The sequence below is a fragment of the Nycticebus coucang genome, chromosome 23, assembly GCF_027406575.1.
Source record: "Nycticebus coucang isolate mNycCou1 chromosome 23, mNycCou1.pri, whole genome shotgun sequence".
Taxonomy (NCBI): Eukaryota; Metazoa; Chordata; class Mammalia; order Primates; family Lorisidae; genus Nycticebus; species Nycticebus coucang.
The window spans coordinates 3374912-3397579 of record NC_069802.1 but is presented as its reverse complement, the minus strand read 5'-3'; the positions used below and the strand labels follow the sequence as shown (position 1 = coordinate 3397579).

Sequence of the window (22668 nt, the reverse complement as noted above, 5' to 3'; positions counted from 1 at the left end):
AAAACCAGGATATCTAGACTAGACTCTGAACAGACCTTCTTAGGCACAAGAATCCCCATACTGGGGACAGGAGTCCAAAGGCTTTGGGTACAGCTATGAGCCTCCAGGGATTTGGGGGAAGGGCTACATTAAATTAGAGGACTCCACGTATTACTTCACCATTTAGACTACTGAGTTAGATAAACCCACACAATGGTTTTGGCACCGTGTCTAGACATTTTATGTACATAATAAATACGAATTGCTATTCCTGCTGGACAAGTATTTGAGAAAGAGAAATCAGCTCTTATTCTCACCTAGGTAAATGCGCAGGTGTCTGATACCCAAACTACACACAGTTGAATCAGAGAAAACTCAGGATCAACCTCTGAAATCTTCTTCAGAGAAAAGAAGTATAAAAAAGCAAATTCATTTCAATTATGCATAAGTTAAATGTCCATCTCTGTGAAGTTAAAACAAAATATTTCAGTTCTAAGTAATAAGTATGTGTGAAAGAAAAATAGAAGAGTCAATTCCCAAATGAACAAAGTGGTCTGGAGAAAGAACAGCTATATTCACTGCCAAGAAGATGATATACTGTTATGATATTTGGCTTATTGTGGATAGAAAAAAGTTTTCTACAACATAGCAAACAGTTTGATAAAGCCAGAAGATTTTACAGAAAATGTTAATCATATCAACACTTCTCTCATCAGCTAACATCTCAGAGCCAGGTCTAGACCCATGGGGTCAGCCATCAGTCTAGCCTCCACTGAGTTTAAACAAAGTCTAAGGAGAGAAAAACAAAGAGCATCACCAAAATGTCCAAACCCAGTATTTGTTCCTTCCTTCCTTCAGCACCACCATTTAAAAATGGGAGCCAGGAATGTGGGAGTGAATAATATACAGTCCCTACCCTCAAGCAGCTTAATGTGACGGAAGAGGGGCACACAATAATAGCTCTACACAGCAATCCCAGGGGATGGGCACCAGGACACCCCCATTCCAGGGATGGAGTTATGGAGCTCAAGAGAAACTGAGCAACTCTCCCAAACATGGACACATTTAAACCATATGAAGCAATACAAATACTAGTACCCTAAGATTGTCACAAATCAATATTGAGGTATAGGGGGCATTGGGGGCTACAATGATCAGAAAAGGAATAAGAAAGGATGTGATATTTGACTCAAGTTAAAGAATATGTGGGAGTTTTCCAGGTAAGAATGGAGAGCAAGGAATGGGTTTTAGGCATAGGAATTGGCATTACAATATAGCACATTTGGAAAATAATTTATTGTAGAATGGACTAAGATTACTTAAATTCTAAGGGAATTACAGAAGTATTATTATTATAACATGCTAGACTATTATAATTGTATTATACTCACCTGAATCTAAAGCAGCACATGCTCACAGAAGCTGAACTCAGAGCTGGACACACACATACTGCCCTGGTGGGCACACGGCCTGCCTGGCAGGGCCCTGGTTACACATGCACAGACAGACACCTGGGGCTGGGGGCAAACACCCTCCTGCCACTCTATATTAAATATCATACACTCAAAGACTTTTCCATATATATATATATATATTTGTTTGGTTTTTTTTTGGGGGGGAGACAGTTTCACTTTTTCACCCTGGGTAGAGCACTGTGGCATCACAGCTCACAGCAACCTCAAACTCTTGGGCTCAAGAGATCCTCTTGCCTCAACCTCCCAAGTCAGGATACTTTTTCTATTTTTAGTAGAGACAGGATCTCCTTTTGCTTAGGCTGGCCTTGAACTCCTGACCTCAAGGGATCCTCCCACCTCGACTTCCCAGAGTGCTAGGATTACAGGCGTGAGCCACCCTGCCCAGCCATCTTTTCCTTATAAATGAAAGACTGCTTAATGTGATAGAATGCTGTGATTTAGGAAGGCTCATTTCACGATTGACTGGCACAGTTAGGGTCTGATGTCTAAGAGAAAGATCAGAGATGATGCAAATAGTCGTTGTTTTAGAAAACGTTTCAGGAGAGATGGTTCCATCCAGTTGGGGGGCATTTGGGAGAGCTGCTAGAAAGGACTGCAGAAGCTGGCTGAGGAGGAGTTTGGCAAGAAACGTTCACAAAGAGACTGCAGCTGGATACTCCTGGAGGATACAGGGAAGGGAATCACGCTCGGGTGTTGGAGGGAAAACTAGAGACACTGAGCTCACGCTCAGGGACGCCTTTCCCCTGGACGTAAGGCCCACGGCAGCACCTGCCTGCTCACTCTCCTGCCTCACTGCTCCGTCCTGCACCACCTTCTATGCGGCTGTTTCCTGATCACTCGTTGAAAGAAGAAAGGAGAGGGGAGGGAAAGTAGGCGAAAGGACAGCCAATTAGAAGCCAGACTGTGGCTTCCTACAGTATTATGTGCATTGGATACTTGCTCTAACATTTTTGTGATACTTTATTAAGAAGACTGTTCTCCACCTCCATCCAGGTAGAACTTCACTTAACAAATGCAAACAAAGGAACCTAATCATCTGTACCCTCATATTAATCTGAAATTAAAAAATAAATAAAATAAAATTATAATTTTGGAATAAAAATATTCCAAAATATAAATTTTGAATCTGGAAGAAAAAAATAATATTTAAATAAAAAATAAATAAAAAGCTAGACTGTGTTAGGTGATATCACACTGGTATTTTTTTTTTTTTTAATTTCAGAATATTGTAGGAGTACAAACGTCTTGGTTACATGAATGGCTTTTGGACAGTTTGAGTCACAGTTATAAGTGTGTCCATCCCCTGGATGGTGTGATCATGTCTGCCGGGTGTGAGTTTTCCCCTCCCCACCTGTCTCCTCCCACCTGCTTACTACCAAATGTGCACATGGGTGTTGATCAGTTAGTTCCAATTTAATGGTGGGTATAGGTGGTATTTATTTTCCCCATTCTTGTGATACTTTGTTGGCTTTTAAATGATATATGTATACAGGGAATTTACTTTCCTTCATATAAGTTGTCCCTGAAGCCTCCTCATATGTGGGACAGATGATTTGCCACCCAGCTACAGAGCAGGAGCGAGTGGGTAAAGCACACCCGGAGAGAATGGGGACTCCAGGAACCGCCGCCATGGTGGCAGGAAGCCTCCTGCGCTCCAAGAGCTCCTTCCACAGAAGTTCTCCACCTACCTCATACCTATTAGGATCAGGTTGGAAGGGAATTTTCAGAGGTCTAGAAAGTCCAAAGGGGGGTTAAAAAATGTTTTGCATTACATCTGTTGACTGAATGGAGTGCTCCGAGCCTGGCCAGGAAAACAAAATAAGGGAAAAAAGGAAAGGAAAGGAAAGCAACAAAGATGAAAAAAGTAAGGAGGAATAGGGAAAGAAAGAACCATTTAGCCAAAACCCCTCAGGATTTACAAATCTGGTTGTGCAAAAATGTTAAAACACAAAGCAACAATTCCATTAACATTATTGTTTCCATTGCATGAAATATGTTCTTCACTGTATTTCAACAATGGAATTTCAAAACTCTCATTCAAAGCTTCTTGCTTTCTTTGATGCTCCATTTTCTTCTTCAAGCAACCATTCTACTCTCCAAGGCTGAGTTCATCTAGTAAACTTGCAATGTCCTTGCCCTGTTGTAGAGTGTTGGAGGAAACCCTGAAACTGCACTGGAGCTTCCTTGTGATCCCCTCATTCATTCAACAGATACTAACTTGGGGCCTTCGCTGTGATACCAACACAATCAGTGCTTCAGATACAACGGGGAGCAAAATTTATAGAGTCTGTGACCTGGGAGGGAAGGCAGATACTAATCAAATCATCACACACATACGTAATTAACTGTTCACTTGCGAACACAGTGAGGCTGGGGGGGCACTGAGATGTCCACAGCAGGGTTTTCAGCCTTTTTTATCTCACGGCAAATTGAATCTGTAGTTAAACTTCCACGGCACACTTAAATTATGTTGATCAAAAAAAAAAAAAAAAGAGTTACAAAAAGAATATACTTATTGTGCTCTGAATTTCTTTCAAAAATAATTTCATTAAAGATATTTAAAAGTTTAGGCACACCTAAGATCCTCTTCCAGCACACTGGTTGAAAATCACTGCTCAGGAAGGTCAGAAAAGGCTGAGCTCGGGGATCGTGTTCTGAACTGAGCTCTGAAGGGGTTAACTGGACTGGGCTGGACTGGGGGTTAGTTGGAGGGAACTGCTTACTCAAAGACCAGAAGTCTAAGGGAGTGTAACATATGTAAGGAACTTCAAGGCCTATGACTGGAACAAAGGGAATGAAGAAAGAAAATGGCTCCCAGAGTGAGATGCTCCTCACAGCAAGATGAGATTCTACTGCTCTGAGAAGTCCAGGGCAGGGGGCGTGTCCCTTGGTCCAGACACCAAGGACATGGGGGATGTAACTCCTTGATAACCGTATCTAGCTCTTCCCTACCCTGGAGAGTAATAGCCTAGATATTTTTTTCAGCCTAATCATGTGCATCTCTGCTATTCTATTATTTTAAGCAAAATACAGATGTTTTTCACTGCCAAATTATGAAAGAAGAGCCATGTCCTAAAAAAAAAAAATAAGCCAATTAAAAAGCCAGTATATGTATGTTCCCAGAATTTTTTCACATATTGAATCTCAGTTTAAAATAAATTTAGGCATAAACTGGCTCAAGAGAAAATTGCAAAGATAACAACAGTAAGGACTTGATATGTTGATTTTTATTTGCACATATCCTACAAAAAAAATTCTAACAAATACACCCTGATGGCTTTTGTTCTAGCTCCGCTGGTATATAACAGCTTCAACACTTCCATTCTCATATCTGGAAGGGCTTCTCTGAAATCAAAAGCCATTAAATGTCTATTTCTAAAATCAAAGGCTTAAACTCATCTCAGACGATGTCATTTTGTCTGGGCCTCTGCGTTCCCAAGGAAAACAACTTGAAATAATCAAGACTGCAGTGTGCAAACTCCCAAGGCGACGCGTTGTACGGTACAGTATGTGCATGTTTCCTGTTTCAGAGAGGTGTGAGGTTAGGGGAGAGGAAGAGTGAAGGTGAATGGTAAGCAAGAGACTAAAGTTTAAAAATAATAATAAAGGTGCAATTATGGAACAAATTGGTGCCTTGAAATTCGTTTGGGAGAACAAAATTTAAAGCAATCTACATTTTTAAAAATATATAAAAATATGTGCTTTGCAACTTGTTCATGAAAGAGATGACCAGGATACTCTAAACTATAACTACAGTATCACTGTTTATGTGGTACACTGTTTCTAGACTTCTACAGAAAGGGCAGTACACTCCCGGTTAGAATGTATCTTAGTCTATGCATAAAGCTTTCTTGGGCAAAGATTGAATTCCTTCCAAGGTGGTGATTTGTGCAAAAAAGAAACTCCAAATCCTACATCACTATGGGAAAACAACAGTTCAGATTTAACTGTTTTTCTTCACTGCCACAACAAAAATAAGGAAATAAAGAGTTCAGTCATTTTAGAGTATAATTTGGCTAAAACCACAGTTTCAAAAATTAAAACCCTAAACCATTTGCGTGTTGGGAAATGTAAATTGTTAGTGCTGCCCAGTTCCAGCTTCCTTCCCAGTTGGTTTGCCATCAGGTTGGCAGCAATTCCAGAGCCTGAGAAAAAGGTATAGGTATATGCCTTGTGTTTAAGAAAGAAAAGGGAAAAAAAGAAAGAAAGAAGAAAGGGGTTTCATTTTATAAACACTTCAGTAAAACTGACCATTGCATTTGGAGCCAGTTCAGTCCAGGTGCTAAGGACAGAATAAACAGGCCTCACGCGAAGGGAGAGCGAGTCCAGCTTCCATGGGAATTAACATTCTTGGTTACGTTTAAAAAGAAATTTCAAAATACAAATCAACATAACCCTAGCCGCATACGTGTATTCTCCGTACAGTTTCAAAAATGTTAACCTTTCATTCTCACATCATAAATAACCTGAGTCAAAGCCTAGAGCCTGCTGCATCTCTTTTTAATTTCTTTCTGCTACAGTTTTAAGCGCAAATGGTTGTGCCTTAGTGCTCTCCCCCCAAGAGCCTGCTGATCTGCCTTTTGGGCTTAGAGGATCCTCCCTATCTTCTCAGTAGGAATAATTTTACTTTTAAGGAATAACGTCTTCTAGAACTGGGAACATGAATTCAGTACCAACATTCTCAACAGCTTCTTTTCTGATGTCAATTTTCATATCTTTGTGTTGATAACATACCTGTGCCTTCTTTATTCTAGCCACTATGACCTAATACATCAACTACAAAACACACATAGAGCAAAATCACACCTGATACCCTCACCCAAAAAGCATATATAGGATCTGACTTTCTACTTATCAATAGATCTTGCACCAAATACACATCCAATTTCTAACAGTAGTTTTCTCTGGTAGTAGTGAGTTTATAGGTAATTTTACATTTTATTCTGTGTTTGTTAAAGAGCAAAAGATCTTTTAAAAAGTCAAAAATGAACAGTATGACCTCTATAATTAGAAAATAATCCAACTGTAAATATTGTTAAGGAGACTATAATCATAAATTAAGCTTTAAATTTCATCTAAGTGACAATCCTTGCCCTTCCAAAGTTTATATTCAAAGAATTATATATAATTATACAGCCACACATGACAGGCACAATTACTACAACTTGAATGTTGAAGGCCAATCACATGGAAAAAGTAGCTTTAATTCTAGGAATTATTTTAGACAGTTGCTCTGATGCTGTTTTCTAAGACACTAGAGAAAATTCCAGACAATTATTTTTGGGTATATGAAAGACCATTCTTCTAAGCAAGTATTGAAAGAATGAAAAAGCAAACACCACATGTAATCACTATTAAATTAGAATTAATCAATCGACACTCAATGTGCACAGCTGGTAGAAAAAATTAATGGAAACAAAGCAGGTAGGGGGAGGGCAGAGACATTTACACCTGACGGGTACAATGCCCACTAATTTGATGATGGACACACTTGTAACTTTGAAACTACTCAGAAGTGATCCATGAAGCCAAACATTTGTATGCCCATAATATTCTGAAATCAAACAAACAAACAAAAAAAACAAAATATTTATTCTTTAAGTAATTATTCAGGTGCCACTGACATATTTATCCATTAACAGGTAAGATATCAAACTCAAGGGAGTAAAGATGAGATACTTATATTTTTAAAATATAAAAATATAAACCTGGTTTATTAATAAATGTTATGGTGGCCACATCTAGTTTTGGCGGGTCAGTGTCCCTTCCTTTGTGAGCGTGCTCCAACTTGGACGAGTGGCAGCCACTGAGGGACTGTCAATCACAGTACTAAACTGTGCCCATTTCTCCAAATCCCTAACCCCACTTCTCCTCCCCCTCCACACAGACACACCCATACACAGTTATGGCCACGTGGCTTGGCCTGGCCACAGGGCACCCACCCCTCTGGCAACAGTGACTAAAGGTCGGTCAACTTCCTTTCCTGGGATTGATCTACAACCCCTGGAAAGAAAAGAGCTTTCTTTTTTCATGGGCTGCTATTCTGGAATGAGATAAACCAGGAGTGTCTGGGGAGGATGAGAGGTCACATGGAGGCAGCTGTGATAGGAGAGATTGAGGCCACTACCCAAAAGGAAAAACAGCACAGAAGAGGCCCAGACTCCCAATCAGACTGTTGGAGCTCTGGCCTCAACGCCCCTAAATCCTGCTCTGTCTCTGCACTTCCCATGTCACCAAATAGGAAAGGCAAACACAAACCAGAAAAACATACCAGCAAAATACATGATTAAGTGTTAATACCCTTAATAATCCAGCGCTCTGGTTTTGAATTATTAAGCAAAAATAAAGGATTTCAATAGGAGAAAAGGGAAATGGTCTTGAGCAATAAGCAATAAAATGAAATTTAGAGATGGTGTCTACATTGTTTTTTATTTCCCAATTTTCTACAATGAGAATGTATAACTACAATGATTGAGAGAAAAGCTTAAGGTAAAGGCATTAAAATGTAAAATCAATTTTAAGAATGTTGGCCTGGTATCGGGACACAGGATGAACATTGGGTGGGCACAGAGTTGGGACATCAGAGAGAAGGCCATGCATCTTCAGTGTGTGTCTGGGGATGAAGAAATATTCTCGGACAAATGGACAGCACCTCAAAGGAAAAAGAACTGGCCTAGGGAGCTGCTGACCACCACAGGGAGTGAGGGTAGGTCTCCTCCCGTCCTTCCTGAGATAATGATGTAACCCTGAACCAGACAGGCGGGTACTGAGGAGGAGCTGACTTGGAAGTAGGGAAGGGAGAGCATGCGGTCATGATTCAGATAAAAATCAAAAGCATAAGAAGCTCTAACCATAGACTAGATAGAAAAGACCTTAGATTAGCCTCATACAAGATTCTCATTTTATTTATTTATTTATTTATTTATTTATTTATTTATTTATTTTTTAAGGGGCAGTCTTCCTCTGTTGCCCTGGGAAGAGTGCCATGGCACTATCACCACTCACAGCAACCTCAAATTCGTGTCTCAGTCTCCCAAGTAGCTGGGACTACAGGTGCCTACCACAACACCTGCCTAGTCTTCATATTTTTAGGAGACATTGTCTCACTCTTGCTCAGGCTGGTCTACTAAACTCAAGCCATCTACCCACCTGGGCCTCCTAGAATGCTGGGATGATGGGCGTGAGCCCCCGCTCCCGGCCTAAGATTCTCATTTTATGATGAGGATATTGGGTTTGCAATAAGCTCAGTGACTTTCAGGTTACACACCTATGTGCATATTTGGGGGTAAAAATTCTCTCCACTGTGCTCTTTTCAACCACATCAGATCATCTCTCCTATTTGGTCCACAGCTTTGTCTTCAAGAAAACAATCCCGTCCTCCATGCATTCTATGTCATCTTTTCACGATTAAGAAATTTGTATCATTGGGCGGCACCTGTGGCTCAGTCGGTAAGGCGCCGGCCCCATATACCGAGGGTGGCGGGTTCAAACCCGGCCCGGCCAAACTGCAACCAAAAAATAGCTGGGCGTTGTGGCGGGCGCCTGTAGTCCCAGCTACTTGGGAGGCTGAGGCAAGAGAATCGCTTAAGCCCAGGAGTTGGAGGTTGCTGTGAGCTGTGTGAGGCCACGGCACTCTACCCAAGGGCCATAAAGTGAGACTCTGTCTCTACAAAAAAAAGAAATTTGTATCACACCAAGGTATAGTTACTAAGAACCAGTAATAACTAATCTCATAAATAACTAATTGTATAACCACATGAACAATTATTACTGCTGTCCTTGTGTGTGGACACGAACAGTGTGTCTCATGCATCTGCATACATACAAATATCAATATCAATTCTAGTGTGTCAATTAAGAATGATCAGTTTTATGATATGGCATGAAAAATTAAGTACTTAAAAAAGTAACTTGTAATCATTCCTTAATAAGTTAACAAAATTACTTAACTAGCTGCCTCAATAAGTAGTTCTAAATATCCTTCTACACAGCTTGTGGTATATTTTAAGTATGTATTAAACATTTTAAACTTCACTTGACATAGCTATTTCGTAATATGTCCTGTGGTTAACTGTTTCAGTATGTTGGATAGTAAAACTAAACGTAACAGTTCCAGCCTTTCTCCTGGGAGTAATTTAGGGGGACACATATGTTCCTCATCAGAGTTTCCAGCACAAATCTTAGAAATCAAGAGGAAAAATAGACCCCATTATACAAAACAGTGCTGCAAATCATAATGGAAAACAACAGTCTTGAAAGCCGTTTTTTGTTTGTTTTGTTTTGTTTTGTTCTGTTTTGACAGCCCTGAAACACGAACATTGAGACACTAGAAATGAAGGTGTATTCCTTAATATAAAAGTCCCATACTGGGATGCCCACGGTAAGTGAGAATCATAAATTAGAACCAAAAAGAGAGAAAAATCTTTTCTGAGACAAACTCTTCTCCTGCATTCTGAAGTGCTCCTCTGGCTGAGCGGGTGATTCTCAGCCCACGGTGTTGTAAGCTAATCGGCTGACGCTTCCTACAAGTATGGGTAACATGGAGACTGGTGAGGACCTTTAGGTCAATCTTCCAGTTACCATGGCAACGTGCTGTCATTACCAAGCCAGGAGGCCTGCTCAAAGTTTAAGGAACAGTTTCTTGAAAAGAAAAATGTTGTGAAATCTTGCAAACTGTGTTTCAATTGGAATAGTGTCGTTATAAGTAGAAATATGCAGAAATACACCATCTGAAATTTGATGAATCACTGAGGGAAAACAAAATGAACGAAGAATGCAGAAGTGCCGGCAAAGGGAGCATGAGAGGAGGACATCTTAGCTCCCCGTCCTTCGTCCTTGGCAGTTCTCTGTTTGGAAGTACTTCATATTTTACCAAGACTAACTTTCTACAAGTCTGGGAAAAAGTCCTTGGGCAACTGTGCAAAATACTCTTCTAACATAACAAACAAAATGTCCACCATGCTTTGAGCTAATGGACATGAAAGCTTTTATAATGATGCGGTAGCCATGAATATATGGTCTATGTTTACCTGAACATTTCAAAAGAGGAAAACCATTATAAACAAATCAGTGTAAATCAGTTTTCACTGGTGCTAGCAGAATGTGGTCTTGTTTTACTCTAGATAACAGCACATACATGCTTTTCACCAGAAAGGAGATCTGAAAGTACCCTGAGCTGCCTTCCACAGTGCAATGAAAAGCAAATCCTCCACTCCTTCCACACTAGCAGTTGACGAAGACACCACCCTCTGCTAGATTTCCCAGGGGGACGCAAGAGTGCTCCCGACACTGCGTCTCCCTTTCCAGCGTCCATCCGTGAGAACAGCGTTCTCTATCCATCCATCCAGGGATGTTTGGGCTGTTTCCACATCTTGGCTGTTATGAATGGAGCTGAAATGAACACCAGAGTGATAATATCTTTTTGAAACAGTGGAATATTATTCCATCTTTAAAAAGAAGAGAATCCTACAATACGTGACAACACGGATATGAACCCTGAGGACACTACAGTAAGTGAATAAACCAGTCACCAAAGGACACACACTGCGTGATTCCACTGACACGAGGCCTCTAAAGGAGACAAATTCCAGAATGGTGGTTTCCCAGGACAGGGGAGAAGGATAAATGGAGACTCATTTGCTAATCAATAGGCATAAATTTTCAGTTATGCAAGACAAGTCAAGTCTAGAGCTCTTCTGTACAAAATGTGCCTGTGGTTAACAAGCCCATATCGTTACAGTTTTGTTAAGAGGGTAGATATCATGTTAAATGTTCTTACTCCAATAAAACTAATATTTTTTTTTAAGTAACTGGATCTGCCTTTCCTCATGCCATTCATCTTAAATAGTCAATAAACAGATGAGAAGAAATGGAGAAGAAAAAACTTAAGAAACAAAATCCTTTAAAATAAAAATTTTAAAGTTGGAGAAGTCTTTTAAAAGCATGATCCAGTGTAAAGATTATTTGACCTTTTATGCACAACAGTGTAAAGTTTTTGATTCTTTCAGACAGGACAACAGGAATCCCTAGGTCATTATTTTATCCCAAATTTTTGGAATTATGCATGCAAGTAAGCACAACTCTAGCCATAAAAATACTATTTTTAGGAACTTGAGGAGAACTTATACCCCTTTCCACATTTAACTCAATTAGTACAATTCTTATCACTGAATTAGTTCCATGCTAGGAAACTCTTCTCGGTGGGCAAGTCGGACCCGGCTGGCCTCTCCAGGTTGAACCTCAAACTGCCTCGCAGCATTTTCTGTCCAATAGGCAGAGATGTCTGAGGAGTCTACTTCTATGCAAATGGTATCTTTGCAGGAGATATTTGAAAGAAAAACCTGTGCTACCTAACTAGTAATCTTGTGCCAGGTTAAAATTTAAACAAATGTGATAGTTTTCTCTAAATTAAAAGAAGTCTAGTGAGGTCACCCCATACCCTCCTTTGCTTTCTGATGGAACTGCTGTACATCAATCATTTCAGCCTTCTGGAGACCCAGTAAGTTTGAGGGAGAGATCCAGGAACATTCCTCTATGGTCACTGCCCGAGGGAGGCCTCTAGGGGAAAGGCAGCAAACTGCAGGGTGAATTACATCCTCCAATGTGATGTGTTTGATGCACATACTGTTTTAGAAAGTAAGCCACTTTCTTAAACTTTGGTGATTTCAATTTAAAAAAAAAATCCAGGTTTCTAGTTTTTTTGGAAATTGGCAATGTAAGACTCAGAGCCTCTGCCCACCACTACTGCTGCTCCTGGTCCTAGCAAAAATAAGAAAATCTCCAGTTTGACACAGTCTCCACCATCCCCTATCGGCCACTTTGGTGACATGGTATATAATCCTTGCCATTTATCATTGCATGTTCACTGTTATTTTCCAAAATCTAACCTACTTTGTTTAGTTATATTGTTTTCCTCACTGAGCCACAGGAGCCATAGGCATTTGATTTGAGACTCCTGTTGTAACCCATGGTTTCAAACATTTTTAAAGTATAAAAATACCATATAATTATGTTTTCGGTATCAGTTAAAAAGAGGGAAAAAATTCTTTAACTTTAGCAATAATTTTTAAATAAACTTATCTTTTATAAACACAAAAATAATAAAATCTACAAATATTTGTATATTTATATGCTAAGAGGAATAACAGTTTATAGATGATACAGAAAGCACATCTGAAGCCGGGATTGCTCTTAGTCCTACGTTTCCCCAGGGATCCCTGAGGCATAGGTTGGGAATCATTGGTCTAGTAAAAAGAATTATGGGATGAGAATCAGGAAACACAGACCTTAGTCCCAGCCGTGCATTGAACAAGCCTTTTGTTGGTGATTTGAGGCACATCAGTTAACCTTTGGTGCCCTCGATGTCCTCAGAGGCAGAGTGAATAGACTGGATTCCTGTGAGTGCATTTCCATCCGTAGAACACAACAGTACTATTCCCTGTGAGTCCTTGTTCCTACTATCAAAAACCCAGGCAACTAGAAACTTCCCAAAAGGATACCTGGATTTATAAAGGAAAGAATTTTTATATTAAAAAATATATTACTACTCTTTCATCATGAAAGAATTTTCAGGAAAAAGATGAAAACACAATGAAAATTGTAACTCTACTATTTCTAAATTTAATAGTATATGCTCTGGTCCAAAACATGTTTGAAAAACTAGTAATATATTTGCACATAAATTGTCTCAAAGAGAAGTTACAGTTACAGACAAATTCATGGAGCTCAGATATTTTGGAAATAATTATTTATCAGACATGCAAGTTTATAGGCTCAAACTCATGTATTCTTTTCTGATAAAGTGAGATATTGTGTATGAAAGTACTTTGAACACTATAGCTTTATCTAGGATTATAAGGTATTATAATGCAGTTATTACCTGGTATTATCCAATCTTTGTCTTTAATGGATTCTATTTGGTCAGAACCAATACAACAACTGAAATTATTTAGTGATACATATCATTTAATACCAATTCTTCATAATATTCATTTTTATAGATTTTGGATACTTAACTAATATTTGGTACAATATTTATTATGTTGTTTTATGGTGTCTTCTGTGATAGTCTTGTCTCTAAAATGGCTCTGTAAGTTCTTTGAGGACAGACATCGCAGCAATGACAAAACAACAGAAATGATGACAATATGGACAACACACAGCAATAGCGCATTATGCACTGGGACCGTGCCGAGCACTTGCACTATGTTATCTCGTGAGTTTCTACTATTACTATCACCACTTTATATCTGAGGGACCCGAGAACCGAGGTGGTTAATTGACCTACTCAGGAGTGCACAGCCGAGAGTCAGCGGCAGAACAAGAACCCAGATCCACCCGATTCCAAATCCTGTGCTCAGAGCCTCTGCCCACCACTACTGCTGCTCCAATTTTTTGATGCTTAGAGAGCTTAGACTTATACAGATATGTTCAATAAATATTGAAAACGTTTGTGATGTAAGTCCAGTGGTACTAGCACACAATAGATTATTTAAGTATATATTATAAAATCATTTTCAATATTATAAATTGAATTAAAACACTCTGAGCACCTCTCCACCTCTAAGTGCATTACCATGCCTTAGAGTTTCCTCTGTCAGGGAAGTCTCCCTGTAATGATAACTGCAGTGAACATACGCTTCTCACCTAATGCCATTCTCACTTCCCTTCTCCTAAGAGAAGCCCCACTTTGTTCGTGACTAACAGAAGCCCGGTTAAGAATATGCCCTCATCAGTTCTCTTGCAGCCAGAGTCAAAACTTAGTTTTTGCCAAGGATAAGTCTGAGTGGGGCTTTAAAGAAAGCTATTGCTTTTCTAACAAAAAAGGGCAGGTTCAGCCAACATATGCCTTTCACGTCCGTCCTTCCTCCCTTCCTTCCTAAGCACAAATAAATCCCTGGAGAAGAACTGCCCATTATGACAGTGAAGACAAAGCCACACCCTCAGGACACTGAGGAAGGAATCACAAAGACCATAAATTCTGCCCGTCTCTGAATTTCTTGCTGAGAATAATAAATCCCTATTTGTTAAAATAGTCTGGTAAATCTTTCATTACATACATCCGGGTATCCTAACATAGTCAATGAAGCTGTAATTGATCATTCCGAATTATCAACAGGACGTAAAATCAGATATTAATAAGTTACAGTTTGTAATAAATGTAAATCACAGTTCCTAATGTATTAGCATGACTCTATCTTGAATCCTAGCATTTTTAGATACTTTGAGTCATTTCTAGATTTATGCTAAGCCTAAGTAGGCCTACCTCTATTGACCTTGTTTTTAAGATACTACAGAAACTCAGGAGAAATCAATGACTAATAATGTGAGTAAATACATGAGCAAAGACCAAAATTGTTTAGTAAAAAAGAATTTTTCCAAAATAGTTATGTGGGTCAAAAAACAGAATGCTAAGATTATAGGCGTGAACCACCACGCCCAGCCACGGAGCCTACGTCTTTAAGCATGAGATTCTAAACCAGCCACAAGCCCAACTCTAACAGTCACATTTATTTTATTTTATAACTCATACTTGCTCACAGATATTGTTTTGTGCCATGCATTCTCTTACTTTCTGCGCAGCCTGTCTTTTTAACCTGTCTGCACTGACTTCCTGCAGATATCCACACCTCCACTTTCATGCACGCTTCCTTATTGTCATAAAATATTATTTCTAGCTATTGAAATTGTTTGATTGTCTAGCTTTCTAAAACAGGAGTAGCACACTTAAATTCTGTTTATTTCAATAATATCTCTTAACAATGATTGCCGTGTGCTTAATTCATTTTTGTCTGTTAAATACACAATTTGCTCTTGACAATTTCTTTCATTTTTCCTATATTCTTCTCTTGTATGGAAAGAGTAATAAGAAAGTGTGATTAGCAAAACAAAGCCAAACAAAATAAAAACTTAAGCATCATCAAGGGTACCATACTCTTTTCTTTTTAATCTGGTCTCTTTAGTAGATACTTTTGGGGAGACTTCTAGAGTGGTGGGCAAAATCTCTTTTCTACTCCCATAAAATAACAAAGGTTGGCTTTCTGAGTGTTGGGCTAAGAAGCTGTAAAAAGAAAATTGCTATAGCCCAAATATGTTGATTAGTGTTATGCTTTCTAGGGCCTGCTAAGTTCAAAGAGAGTATCCGTTTTCATATACGTTAGTGTTTGCATGACAGTCACAAGAGAAAACAAAGGAAAACCGTTTGAACTTTCTTTAGAGAATGAAATTAAAATGCAACTTTAAAAGATCTGTATAAACTTGCAATGTCATATAGGATGGTATCAACAAAAGCATAGTGTTTGGATGTAGAAATTCTTGATTTAAAATGCCGGCTTTGACTAGATCGATCAAAAACTGTGATGGGTCACCATCCCAGATGCAGTCACCCATAGAGCTGAGATCTCGAGACATTCTCTCTGTCATGAATGCAGATGTGCAAAAAGGAATCTCTTTATAAGGGAATGTCAATATTGCCGTGTACACACACAATGCTTGCACACAAAAATCCATACTGTGATAATGCACTTCCATGGAGTCAAATTTACAAAACATGCATAGAACAAATTAGAACTCTCTACAAGTCACTATGCAATTTATAACTCCAATTTATACCAGATGCCGGCAGTGTGACTCAATCTGAAAAAACCTAAAAACCTAGCAGATCCATCGTGTAATCCTTAGAGTCCAAAGGCCCATAAGCCTGGAGGTCTGACGTCAAAGGCAACAGAAGGGAGGTCTGCGTGAGCTGTGAGAGAGACCAGACAGTTCTGCACATGTTTTCTCCAAGCCCAGGGCAGACTGGAGGGGACCCGCCAACACTGGGGGCACATCTTCCCCACCTGATACACTCAGACTTCACACCAATCTCCTCTAAAACCCCCTGCCCAGATGCACCCCAAATAATGCTTTGCTAGATTTTAGTTATTCCTTAATCCAGTCAAGTTGACACCTAAAATTTAGTCCACAAGTGCAGCCGTTGTCAGCTTGACACCCATACACATCCTAAACGTTCCGAATGTCCAAATAAAGACAATGACAAAACTGCTATTTCTGCCCAACATGACGCCACTCCCCAGTGACTGTGACATTCAGGATTTTAGATGTTAGGGATTTAGCCTTTAGGAATTTTAATCTTTCAGGATTTCAACATTCGAGAGTGTGGCCTTCGAGATTGTGTTTTTCAGGATCATGACCCAAACTGTAACACTGCGGCAGGATATAAAAAGAACGTTTATAGTGATTAACTGCTGGTTGTCAATAATTTTGACCAAATTTTTACCAACTACAAAACATGCACAGATAAATTTTTGCCACACAGTAAGTAACAATAGAACCAAGAGCACACATTGGCACAGCGGGAGCACTGCACTGCGGGCCAGCTCACTGAGAGCGCGGCGCAAGCCGGCTCCAGCTCGCCCGAGCACGTCTGGAAGGCAATCCCACTCTTCCAATACCTACTGGGACAACCTCGCCCCTTTGTATTCTACAGGATCGAGTCACCATGGCCCCAATGTTATGATAGTACTTTTTATCCTGAGATATAAATCAAATATTCTTCTCAGCAGCTAACTCTCAACATTTCGACTTCTCAATGAGGGGTATGTCTATACCGGCTAAGTAAAAGTCTTTCTTTAGAAATAAAGCCTTTTGGTGTCTACAGAGGCTGACAGGTGTGTGTGCGTGCACATGTGTCTGAGTCTGTATGTGTTCTATCAGTAAGTTTATTTATGTGAAAGTTAAGCAACACATCTCTACCCTGTTTAAACTGTATATCCAAAGTTAATTTAGGTAGGAATGTATAGTGCATAAAATAAGATGTCTTTAAAAAGTTTTAAATATGCCAAAATTTCCACAAATTCTTATTTTTTAATTGTCAACCATTGAGCTTACAAATTTTCCTAAAATAAACATGAATGCTCAGAAGTATTTTAAAAGCAAGAAAATGCAATATCCTGAGCAATCATAGAGCAACTAATAAAAGTAAAATGCTGGGTCAATGAACACCTTGAGTAAATATTAAATGAAAACTCTGACAGCCCAACTGCAGTTCCAAAAACAACATAGCAATATAGGAATGTTGCAAAAGGACTACTCAAATAACCTCGAAGAACACCAGCTTTGTTATGTGTTTCTGAAGTTACGTATTTTAAGAATAACTTCTAGTTAAGTTCTCCTAGCATTTAAATTCACTGTCATCAAGGCACTATTCTATGCACTGTGTCAGGGACACTAAACCTTTCTAAGTCAATGTTTATTTACAGTCAAACACATGTAGTCACATACAGTTCCATACTTAATGAAATGGGAACAAATTCCATGAGTTTTTCTTAAGTAGATTTTAAGTTGGCACATAGGTTCCATACTAAGCAAGGAAATGAATGTTTCATTTCTGTGAAAACTTCATTCGGTTTTCTTCTCGTCAGGCTTTCGTTCTCCATAACCAGCCGCAGCAAAGGTCATTTGCCTGCACAGAGTAAAGCACAGGCGCACGGGTACTAATGCTCACAGCTACACAGCCTGCCTCTGAGCAGCCCGTCTGTCCCCCAGCAGGCCAACAGGCGGGCCCTCCTGAGTGGGGAGCTCTGCTACACAGCCTGCCTCTGAGCAGCCCATCTGTCCCCCAGCAGGCCGCCAGGGGAGCCTTCCTGAGTGGAGAGCTCTGCACAGATGCGTCTACGCACACACATTCTCTCTCACACGCACACACTCTCTCTCTCACACACTCACTCACACGCGCACACTCACCAGTGACAAAAGGGAAATGCGTTATGTTTTTAAAGTACTCATGTTTTGCACATAAGTTTTAATAACTTCTCGCTCTCAACTTGACATAAAATGTAAATAATATTGAATTTGATTAAAAATAACACACAAAAAATGCCTGCATGAGTTATGCGGAAGTTCTTATTTGAAGGGTAAATAGTTCGATTTCATGAAACTGAATCATACATTTCTCCCACATCAGCACAGCCTACTTTACTGGAGTGTTTGGGTATTATTTAGGATCCTATCATTTAATTCAAATTCAAAATAAAAAAATGAGAAGTCAAAATATGAAAATAGCAATTTCTAACCCTTTAACATTGTGTAACATATTAAAGAAACAGTATTTTTAAGTTTGAAAAGATAATCTCAAAGGGAACATAGCTGTAGAAACTTTGAATAGGTTGCACTATGTTTGATTTTTCCTTACAGATAACATTAGGGTCTGTGAGTATTTTGTTATTTTAACCAGGTCTTGGCTCTAAGAAACATGAATTGTGACAAGCAATTAGAAAGAAGGCCATCTCACTACCCTGCCTGGAAAAGAAAAATACTGCAGTGAAAACCTCTGACCCATAGGTTGGGTCACATTCACCAGGCTGCATGGAATCCCAAACGCCTCCAGCGGAGATGGGACATCCTCCTTCTGAAATGGCCTTTATTGTTGAGCCTGTTTTTGCTGTCAGGAGGTTTATGTCCTATATCGCTGTTATACACTCACCTGTGATTTTTTGCAGCAAAGGTGACAGCTCAGACTCTGCACAGAAGACCTGAGCCAAGGCTTTCTTCACTTTTTCTTCAGCTTCGCCGAGATCTTTGTCCACTGTGAACTCTCCAGTGACAGAATAAACGTATATGAGGAGGATCAGCAGCTCCTCGGGGCCGTAGTCATCACTAGTACGCTGACTTGAAGGCTTGATCATGGGCAATAGCTGATTTAACACAACAGGAATTGCTGACTCGCCAATGCTCTGAAAGAAAAAATAATAATACGAACAAAAGTCAATCTTGTACAAAGACAGAACTCTGTGCACCACGTTAGTCCAACAATGGCGTCAAACAAGCCTGCGACGTCCACTGACCCCGCAGCTTCTCATTTGTCCTGGAGAGAAGTTTGTATTAGAGTTTTTGTTCTGAAAGACTTCATTTCTAATGGGTAGACAAGTTGCAGACCCTATTACATCATCTTACTAGTGCTTAAACAAGTAGGAGTCCACTAATTTTAAAAACGAAAATGTAAATATTTCACACACTTGAAATTTTAAATAATAATAGTATATTCATAAATTAATATAACTCAGAAAACAAACATAGCCACATCTCTATAACAAAATGAATGCTGAGACCCTTCCAAAGGAATCACCCCAGGTTTTGCAGCATTTTCTTTTTAATAGTCTTTATATTCGCAAATATTAGCTAGAATGTTTTTCATAGCAACAAAAAGTCATTTTCTGGTAAATCTGATGAACAGAATAAAGGATCACACTGGGTAACATCACTTAGGGCTCAAGATTTCTTTGACTTAATCTGCAGGTAACTCATGTTAACATTTAAAAAAAATTGTTTTTTAGTTCTTCTACCAATTTCTTGAGTGATGTTTAGCAGAGAATTTCAAAACTCTTTGCATGCGATAATAGCAATGCATTACTGGTATAACTGCAGAACGTCTAAGAAACTATATACATTTCTAGCATGAATTCTGAGGGTTTTTGTGAATAGACAAATCCCCATTTTAAATCATGTCATTTCCGCTTACAATATAAAATAGCCATATAAGATAAAACTCCATTATTTGTATTTATGTTGAAATCAGGGGCCAAAATCAAACAACTTGCAACTTCCATGAATTCATTCAGAAGCATTAAATGAGCACCTGCTGTGTTCTAGGTATAGATCTAGGGTTTGTGCAGAGAACAAAGTCTGCTCTCATAAACATTCTAGTTAGGGAAAACAATTAAAAGGCTAAAGTGGTAAAATATAAATAGTAGTCCCCCCACATCTGCAGCTTCATTTTCCATGGTTTTGCTTTTATCTATGGTCTGAAAATATTAAATAAAATAAGGTAGTAAGAGAAGAGACACATTCATATAACTTTTATTATAGTATATTACTATAACTGTTCTATTTTATTATTTAGTGTTGTTAATATCTTCTGTGCCTAATTTATGAAGTAAACTTTATTATGGATAAGTATTTGTGGGAAAAAACATAGTACGGTAGAACCTCTGCGAGTGACCCCCCAGGAGACTGTAACAAACGGGTCAGCACACAGAGATGGTTGGCGCAAGGAGCCAGGCCTCCTGTGTGGTGGATGCCCAGTGTGGGAAAATTAGGTCAACTCAAGGAGGTAGCCAGGGTGGGGAGGTGGCCAACCATGGAGGTTCTACTGTCTATGTAGAGTTTGGGGGTAGCTGAGTTTCAGGTACCAATAGGAGGTCTTAGAATATACTCCCCACAAATAAGGGGGGGACTAGTGCAGTATGTAAATAGTGGTTCTGTGGGGAAAAAACAAAGCAGGGCAGAAAGAAGGGACCTCAGGGTGCGTGTGCACATGTGTAAATATGCACCATTGGACATTGGAGCCATGTTCAAAAGGGAATATTGGAATAAAGAAAACCGATAGAAACCCCCTCTCTTTTTGAAGAGAGAGCTAACAGCAAAGAGCTTAATCTTGTTCTATCCTGGGATGATTCCCAAAAATGAGCTTTCAAGTCTTTTCCCACACCTGGAAAAATTTGGATATGTCATCTCAAGGTTAAGGTTCATAATTATATTTCATACACAAAAGCAGCTGTTGCCATTTATTTCCACTAAAAATCTTGGATGTTCATGATGTACCACACAGAAATAAAATGCTACGTCTTTGGAATGGATAAGGTAAATATGGGAGAGAACAGAATGGGGATTTTGCTGTTACATGGTGAGAAAACATGATTTACCAAATATAAACACAGGCACTCCTCTGAAGGGGCAGGGGCCAAAGGCCCAAAGGCACCCCAGGACTTTCCTATTGCTTGAGGCATCTCGAAGGAACCTCACATGTTCTTTCCTTGCTTTGCAAGCTGCCAAAAGCAATTTAGAAGAAAAGCGTGCTGGGGTTGGCCTGTTCAAGAGGGCTGTGAAGCCTATAGCTTGTTTTTTGCCGTTTACTTCATCACCACCTCCTTGGATGACAGTAAGCAGATTGCTTTGTTGCTTCACATCTCATTCCTAAAAAGCAGGTGTATACATAAAGCATCTGTCCTATAGGAGCCCCGTGGTTCTCACCCAGAGCACAAGAATTTTTTAAAAGATAGTTGTGAGGAAGAAAACAGAGTCGGAAGACCATTCTAGTCATTTGTAGAGACTCACCCACTAGCTTCTGGCCTGCAGGGCTTCCTTCTCATTGATCTACAATGGGCTAGAGCGAAACCCACCTCACGGATCCTCAGCAAATCTCTGCTGTACAGACCAGCTTCTAAACTCAGTCTTAATCTGCTTAATGCATCTCAAGAAGTCATTAAAGGCACTGAACAGAAAATCAAGAATATAGACCAGTCTTAAAGAGGACCAGGATATGGTGGAAATGAAGACACTCCATTCTGAAAAGCCAGATTCCAACTGAGCTGTCCCTCTAACGAGTTCCTTAACCTCTTGGCATCTCTTCATCACTGACCTGACATCAGGTGACTGGAAGATGGTGAATAACAAGTCACATTAGGCCCAGGTCCCTATTTGCACTTATTTCACCTCTATCCTTTTTTTTTTTTATCCTCCTTACCCCTGGTAGTAGGAAGCAGCAGTTCACACTCTTACAACAAAATATAACTGCTCAAAAAACCTCCAAAGCTTCACTGTAGCCACAGTGGACAAACCCAGAAATAACTGAATTGCAGACGTGCGTAACCCAGGCTGCCGTGCACACGTGCATCTCCCAGCCATCCAGTGAGAGGCTCTAGAAGCAGCCGCACAGCAGTAGTGAGTAGCACACCGAGGGGCCAGGTCTTAGTTCTTAACATAATTCTCCAGTGAAAGGAACCCAGGAAGCTTGGAGAAATGGCTAGTTCTAGAGATGGGGCAAGAGAAAACACAGGTGAGCCTAGATGATCTTATAGTGCCAGAAAGCAAGCAAATACTAAATATATATATATATATCATAGAGATATGCCAAAAGGAAACAGAAGCCATTGAAAGACTTCCCAGTGATGAAAGCTGGAACGATTTGAACAAGAAAATAAGTAAAGTGATATTTGATTATAAATGAAATACATAGTCAATATCCATCAGTCCACATGGATATAAGTGAGTGATTGAATTATAAATAGCAATATAGGGAAGGGACAAATCTTTCTTACAGAATCTCAAATAACTTATCTGCTTTCCCCCTCAGGAGGTGGAACTTAATTCTCTCCTTCCACAAACACGGGGCACATGTAATAACTTGCTGCTAAAACACGGAGTATGGAAAGGAAGT

At 39.5% G+C, this 22668-nt stretch overlaps 1 protein-coding gene across 2 annotated transcripts in view; it reads right to left on the bottom strand.

Annotated features, from left to right (window-relative positions):
• The window catches only part of SCFD2 (sec1 family domain containing 2), a 480804-nt gene that overhangs the window by 249544 nt on the left and 208592 nt on the right, over positions 1 to 22668 (bottom strand). For both annotated transcript variants that reach the window (XM_053577506.1, XM_053577508.1), the window contains exon 5: positions 18937 to 19186. In XM_053577506.1, coding sequence (XP_053433481.1) covers positions 18937 to 19186 — 250 coding nt within the window. The remainder of the gene's footprint in view (positions 1 to 18936; positions 19187 to 22668) is intronic.